Source organism: Dromaius novaehollandiae, chromosome 10, assembly GCF_036370855.1.
Source record: "Dromaius novaehollandiae isolate bDroNov1 chromosome 10, bDroNov1.hap1, whole genome shotgun sequence".
NCBI classification, from domain to species: domain Eukaryota; kingdom Metazoa; phylum Chordata; class Aves; order Casuariiformes; family Dromaiidae; genus Dromaius; species Dromaius novaehollandiae.
Genome location: NC_088107.1, coordinates 10,925,549 through 10,932,638, shown reverse-complemented (window position 1 = coordinate 10,932,638; position 7,090 = coordinate 10,925,549). Strand labels below are relative to the sequence as shown.

Below are 7,090 nucleotides of genomic sequence, written 5' to 3'. Positions count from 1 at the left end.
TGGGGGGGGGGGCGGTCCCGCTAACGCCGGCGCCGACAGCCGCGCGAGGGTGCAGGGGCTCCCGCGGCTCCTCTCCCCGCTGCGGAAGCCCGGCCCCCGCGCGGCGCCGAGGGGCGCGGCCGGCTCCGACCCTCACCGCGGCGCGGGGCGGCGCGGGGCGCAGTGCGCATGGCCGGGGGGAGGGGAGGGGCGCGCAGGCGCAGGCGCCCGCCCGGGCGGGCTGGCCGTGGCGGCTGCCCGGGCGGAGCGGGGAGCCTTTCTGCTGGAGCGGTGGGGGAAGCCGACCCGGCGGGGTCCCGTGCTGCGCGGGCTGCAGCGGGGTGGCGGCGGGGGGCGAGGGGCGGCTTGCGGTCACTAGCTGTTGGCGGCATGTGCTGCCGCGCACCCCGCTGCATTGTGCCCCTGGGAGCGCACCGGGGCTGCTCCCCAGCCCGTCCGAAACCTGGCGGGCGGCGGCTCTCCGCCGCGGTCGCGCCGGGTGTCGGCGCGTTCCGCCGCCAGCACGGTCGCCCTGCCGGCCCTGATAGGGCGCTCTGATTTTTGCTTGCCCCCTGGCCCGTGGGGTGCGTGTCGGCCGGAACGCGGCTGCCTTTCCGCTCCTTTCGAGGGACGCGGCGCACAAAAGGGCCGTCACAGCAGCCCACCCCGGCACACCCCCTCCGCCAACAGGGGGGAAAAAAAAAAAGGCGAGGCAGAACGGCCGCCGTTAAGCGGTGGCTGACGGCCCCGAAGCAGGCCCTGCAGGCGGGGGCAGGCAGGCGGGGGCGCGTGCCGCGGCCTTCCAGGGGCTCGGCAGCCGGGGCCGGAGCGGGGAGCCTGCCGCGGCGGCGAGCGGGGCCGGGGAGCGGCCGGGCCGGGCCGGTCCCTCGCAAACAAGTGTCTCGATTCTTCATTGTTCTGCGTTAGACAACAAAGAGCGGGGCGGGCGGGCGGCGGGGGAGGGGCGGGGGTCAGCCCGCCAGCGCCGGCCCCTCGGCGCGGGGCGCGGCCAATGGGCGCGCGCGGCGGCCCGGCGGTAGCGCGGCGCTGTCAGCTCCCGCCGCTTACGCTGCGGCTCCCGGCGCGCCCCCTCCCTGCCCGCCTGCCGCCCGCCCGCCTCTCCAGAGCCGTCTGGCTGCAGCAGTGCCTCAGACAGAGGAGGGGAGAGGAGGAAAAAACGCTGAGTGAGTGGAGTGGAGCCTGGGAGGGGCTCCTTAAAGAAACGCTGCCATCGCTTGGCATTGTGGCCGGCGAGGAACTCAAGGGGGGGAAGCCATCGGAGCTCCTCTCGCTCTGCTCTTCCCACCCCCCCACCCCACCCCCAGCCAAAAAAAAACCTTGGGGGGGAGTCGTGGGGGGGGTCCTGCAAACATCTTATAAACCGGATTGCACTGAGAGGAGAAAAAAAAAAAGATACAAAATATACAAGCAAAAGGCAACAGATCCCCGGTCTCCAGCAGTCGCCCACCCTCCCTTTCCTTCTCTCCTGCTGGCCATCTGCCTCGGGTTTTCCTTTGTGTCTGAGCTTTTACTACTGAACCGAGTGCAGGAGGAGGGTGCAACACACACAGGGACTATGCCCAGCTCGCTTTTTGCAGACATGGAGAGGAACGGGAGCGGCGGCGGCGGCGGCGGCGGTGGTGGTGGTGGTGGAGGGGGAGAGACCCTGGATGACCAAAGAGCCCTTCAGATCGCCCTGGATCAGCTCTCCCTGCTGGGGCTGGACAACGACGAGACGGGCTCCATTTACGACAGCGAGCCGCGGAAAAAGAGCGTGAACATGACTGAATGCGTCCCGGTGCCCAGCTCGGAGCATGTCGCTGAGATAGTGGGGAGACAAGGTGGGTGCCTGCATGTGAGTGTGTGTGGGTGAGCGCTTCTCCCCTCCATGCTGTCTGCTGGGTGTCTCAGATGCGACACTGGCCATTCCCATTAAAACTGCAGCCTTGCCGTGGCCAGTCCTGAGTTCCCCCCAGACAAAGAAAGTGCAGCAGCCGCGATGTTTCCGAGGAGCGTTCTGCATCGGTTTCGAGATGCACTTTCAGCTACCAGGAAAAAATAACGAAAATAATACAAATCGCTCCTTTCCTCTGCCTACAAAAGTTAGATTTGCAAGAGGAATTGGGGGGGAAATTGGAGCCGCGGTGGCTTTTTTTCCCCTAAAGTTAGAAATCGTGGATCGCTTTTAAGGAAGAGAAATGGAGTGGGGAAGTGGAACAATGGGATTGGAATAAAGCATCCGCATTGGGGAACGTGGCTCATTCAGTGCAGCCGCCGCTTCTCACCTTCTTAAGAACTGATTTTATTTTTCCGAAAGGAAAGCGCTTAGGAGGAATGTGGATTGGCGAGTGTGTTGCTTTGTACGGGCTGCTGCATTTTATTTTATTTTTCTGGTTGTCCCGTTTTACGGCACGCTCCTTTTTTTGTTGTCGTTCCTCGGAGCTGCACGTTGGTAGTTTTTGGTCAGTCGCATCGCCGAGGTGTCGCTGGCCACTCGCAATGCCTTTGGGTGTGTGCCAGGGCTTGGGCTGACATTACTTTACACTGTAACTGGGGCTCCTGGACCAGATGCCAGCGATCACCGGGGGCAGGGGGCAATATGTTTTGGGTGGGTGTGTTTTTTCCCCTCCCTAGCTGCACCCAAATAATGGGTTGTAACCGGTTCTCTCCCCCTCCTTCCCCTCCCCTTTGCCTTCCATCTCCTGCATCTCGTTCCCAGGTTGTAAAATCAAAGCTCTGCGGGCAAAGACCAACACCTACATCAAGACCCCGGTTCGCGGGGAGGAGCCGCTCTTTGTTGTGACGGGCAGAAAGGAAGATGTGGCCATGGCCCGCAGGGAGATCATCTCGGCGGCCGAGCACTTCTCCATGATCCGAGCCTCGCGGAACAAGAACACGGCCCTGAACGGCACCGTCCCCGGCCCCCCCAACTTGCCCGGCCAAACCACCATCCAGGTGCGGGTGCCTTATCGCGTGGTGGGCTTGGTCGTGGGGCCCAAGGGGGCCACGATCAAGCGCATCCAGCAGCAGACGCACACCTACATCGTGACCCCGAGCCGGGACAAGGAGCCGGTCTTCGAGGTGACGGGCATGCCCGAGAACGTGGACCGCGCCCGGGAGGAGATCGAGGCGCACATCGCCATGCGCACCGGCGGCATCATCGAGCTCACGGACGAGAACGACTTCCACGCCAACGGCACGGACGTGGGCTTCGAGCTGAACGGCACGGGCAGCCTCTGGAGCAAGCCCACGCCGCCCAGCATCACGCCCACCCCGGGCCGCAAGCCCTTCTGCAACTACCGCAACGACAGCTCCAGCTCGCTGGGCAGCGCCTCCACCGACTCCTACTTCGGGGGCGGCACGGGGGGCGGCAGCGCCGCCCGCCTGGCCGACTACAGCCCCCCGAGCCCGGCGCTGAGCTTCACCCACAACGGCAACAACAACAACAACAGCGCCAACGGGTACGTGTACGGCGGGGGCGGCGGGGACGTGCTCTCCTCGCCGGACTGCTGCTCCGATCTGCCCTTCGACTCGCCGCCCGGCTTCGACCTGGCGCCCGCCCCGCCGCCGGGGGCCGCCCTCATCTGGCCGCAGTTCGAGCGCGGCCCCGCCGCGCCGCCCTCGCCCGCGCCCTCGCCCGCCGCCGCCGCCGCCGCCGCCTTCCCGGGCGCCGCGCCCGCCAATGCCAACCTCGCGCTGCTGGTGAGCGGCCCGAGGCGGGGCGGCGGCGCCCCGCCCCCGGCGCGGCTCTCCCCGCCCCTGCACGGCAGCGCGGCGGGGCCCGAGCACCCGCTGGCGCGGCGGGTGCGCAGCGACCCCGGCGGGCGCCTCATGGCCGCCTCCTACCCCCTCTACGCCAACGGGCTGGGCTCGCACCTGCCGGGGCTGCCCTCCGACTCGTCGGCCTCCTCCTCCTCCTCGTCCAGCTCCTCGTCCAGCTCGTCGTGCTCGTCGTCCGGCGTGCGGCGGAAGGGCAGCCGCGACTGCTCCGTGTGCTTCGAGAGCGAGGTGATCGCGGCGCTGGTGCCCTGCGGCCACAACCTCTTCTGCATGGAGTGCGCCAACCGCATCTGCGAGAAGACGGAGCCGCAGTGCCCCGTGTGCCACAGCGCCGTCACGCAGGCCATCCGCATCTTCTCCTGAGGCGGCGCCGCCCGGCTCGCGGCAGCCGCGGCGCCGGCCCGCGCGGGCGGCGGCGGGGGCGGTGGGGCCGCGGCGGTTGCGGCCGTTGGGACGGTTGGGCCGCGCCGCCGCCCGCCGGGGGGGTGGGCGCCGCGGCCGAGGGTGGGCGGGGGGTGGTGGCGACTCGGGTGCATGCTATACATAATAACGGGCGACTCCATTCTAGTGCTAGGCTAGTTTTTACACTGTACTTTATAAACGAAGCTTCCAAAACTCCCTTTTTTTTTATAAAAAAAATAACTGAAAGTAGAAGATGCTTATGATGATGACAATGGTGTGTGGACTGTTAGTAAAACGTGCTGGTAGTTCCTAGGATGCTTATTACGAAGTTATTAAATCTATGGGTGGATACTTTTCTGAATGTTCTTGAAAGGGCAAGAAGTTCCTGTGAAAACCATGATACTGCAGCTTTATCAAAGTTAAAAGAAAAAAAACAAAAACTGTAACATATCTCTTATATATATTAAAAACGTTTAAAGGTTTTAAAGATAAATTGCATTAATACAGATTGAAGTATTTTATTCTTTTTTGACTTGAAAAATTATATTTCATATTGCAAAGATGTTTACAAGTATTTTAATTTAAGTTCAGTGAACTTTTTGTAGCTGGGTTAAATCTTTTTTATTTTAGTATGGCCTTATGGCAAAGAACACTGTATTATTTTAATATCACACAATTGTGAACGGAATTACAAACCATAAAATGTGTAATGCTTTGAACAGTATTCTGTTGGGATGGAGATTTTATAGGTTCAGAAAAAAATCTTTTAAATCTGCTTCACCCAGCATATTTTCTATTCAGTGATATAAAGCATATTTTATTCTATATTATTACAAAAATGGAAATGTATAAACATATGTCAAAAGGAACTGTTGAAGCTTTCTAACATTTGTATAAATAGAATTCAGTGGAAATTACAAAAATTCTGTTGCACCACTATAGTTTTAGTATTTCTATTTTAATACATTTGTTTACCACTTGTTTATGTATATGTAGGTGACGTTACTTGAGCTTAAATGTACTTTACTGAGCAAAGTTTAAAAACAAAGTATATTTTATTTTATGATAAAGGGCCTTTAACCTCATGGTCAAATACTAATATTATATTTGCTGAGACAAGATTTGAAATTGTATCAAGAGTTTTATTTTTCTGACATTTAAAGTTCTACATAATAAAAGTAAAACTTAAGTAATGGTGCTACTTCATGTTTTTTTAAGTATTTCTATATAAATAAAATAAAATATTACAGAAAAATATTTTGTGTGGTGATTTGATTTGATGTGCTGGGAGTTTCTTGTGCAGTTTTTCATCCCCGTTGTAACACTGAGACACGTTGTGAGTTTAAACTATGTCATGTTCATGTTGCTGGAATTCTTCACTTTGTGAAGAATTCCAGAGTGATCCTGCCAGTGACAATACCTGATAACACCTTTTTTTTTTTTTTAAGAGAAAGTTCATTCATGTGTATTTTTTTTTTAATGTGGAACAACCCCAGGGCTGTTCCACAGATTAAAAAATAGTGCTTTTCCATGTAAAATTTTTATAGTCATGAAAGATAACTTGGTTTTGCATTGATTGCTGCATTTAGCAAATGAAAGTATATAGAAGAAAAAAAACCCAGCAACTTTCTTGTATTTCTGATCTAAAAGCAGGTGACGGGGGAGGCGCCTCTGCTGCAATACACTGATGAGGAGCTGAGTCCGGCAATCCTTGCTCAGTTCCATGCGATTTCAGGAGGCGATCCGAACCCAAGTGATTTGTAGAGCAGGACAAGGGCTTTGGTATCTTTCCTGAGTTCTTGCAATTGCTTCCTGGTATCTGGCAGTTGTGGTGTGGATAATTGGTGTTGACAAGCTTATTTGAATAAAAAAATGTATTGCTGTGTAAAGTTTGTTTGCTTTTGATGATGCCCGCACTAGCATTGGGGTGAAGGAAGTTTACGAGCTTTCTGACTAATGAATCAGCAAACCTACCAGGCAAACACTGCAGTATTTTTGTTACTGATTGTAGTCACCGTGTTTAAATGAACTTGCTGGATAAAGCATGTCAGAGCAGAGTTGAGAAGGTAGCTGCAGATCATTTTAAATGTTTGTTTCTGAATATGCACTTTTCAGCAGGCTAGCAAAAACAACAAAACAAACCCAAACTGTGTAGCATATTTCATATGTTTCGCTTTGTGCTTAACAGTGTGTGCCAGAGCTGCTCGGCTCGCCTCGGCCCTGCTCTGCTCTCCTTTATGGAATCCAGAGCTGCTCGTTGGGTGGGAAGGGGAGGAGGGAAGATGCGGCAGAGGATGATGGGATCTCTTTGTTTGATTTGATTTGATTTTTGCTTCTTTCATTTAACTGTGATTGTGGCAACATATGATTTATAGAGTTAAAATTCCTCACTGAGCGTTGCATTTGTCTCGGGAAGCTTGTCATTTTAAATGGTGAAAAAAACCAGTGCTGTGGAAAAGAGTCTAGAGGGAGGCGGGGAAGATATACTTAAAATACAAAAGTGCTATGGATATTGAAAAACCTTGGCAAAATTGGTTACTTTAAAGGCATCAGGAAGTTTAAGTCCAAGTGTATATTTTCTTAATGATTGAGTGTACTCAAAATGCGTCAATCAATTTTGTGTTTTAGTGTAAACATCCGGTGCTAACGTCTGGGCAAAGTTGTGAAAATGGCTATAAATAAAAAGAAGGTGAATTTGATCACTTAGCTTCATCTTCCAAGCTTAGTGAAACTGAAAGGTAAATAGGGAGAAGAAACAATGAAAACTAAATTCTTTTGGTTTTTTTTTTTCCCTTAATGTACAATACTGTGGGACGCAGGGGTGTTATAATAGTGGTAGAGAGGACTGTAACCAGCCGTTGTCCCTTTAATGAGCAGCAGTTGTGCAGCAGGTCAACAAAGGCCCCTCTGACCTTGGCAGCGTGACAGG

The 7,090-nt window shown here is 54.9% G+C and overlaps 1 protein-coding gene across 2 annotated transcripts; it reads left to right on the top strand.

Annotated features, from left to right (window-relative positions):
• Positions 1-206: 206 nt before the first annotated feature.
• Positions 207-5,418, top strand: MEX3B (mex-3 RNA binding family member B). 2 transcript variants are annotated; one of them, XM_064517284.1, is made up of 3 exons: positions 207-270; positions 1,578-1,820; positions 2,699-5,418. In XM_064517284.1, the coding sequence occupies exons 2-3, from the start codon at positions 1,580-1,582 to the stop codon at positions 4,120-4,122; spliced, it is 1,665 nt and encodes a 554-aa protein (XP_064373354.1). In that variant the 5' UTR covers positions 207-270; positions 1,578-1,579; the 3' UTR covers positions 4,123-5,418. The 2 variants fall into 2 exon arrangements, with proteins under 2 accessions (XP_064373354.1, XP_064373353.1); XM_064517283.1 differs by lacking the exon at positions 207-270 and adding an exon at positions 977-1,163.
• Positions 5,419-7,090: the final 1,672 nt, after the last annotated feature.

Coding starts and splice junctions, on each gene's coding strand:
- MEX3B (XM_064517283.1), top strand. CDS start 992: ATGGGCGCGCGCGGCGGCCCGGCGGTAGCGCGGCGCTGTCAGCTCCCG. Junction 1,164..1,577: donor AGAGGAGGAAAAAACGCTGA/GTGAGTGGAGTG, acceptor CGCTTTTTGCAG/ACATGGAGAGGAACGGGAGC. Junction 1,821..2,698: donor TGAGATAGTGGGGAGACAAG/GTGGGTGCCTGC, acceptor TCTCGTTCCCAG/GTTGTAAAATCAAAGCTCTG.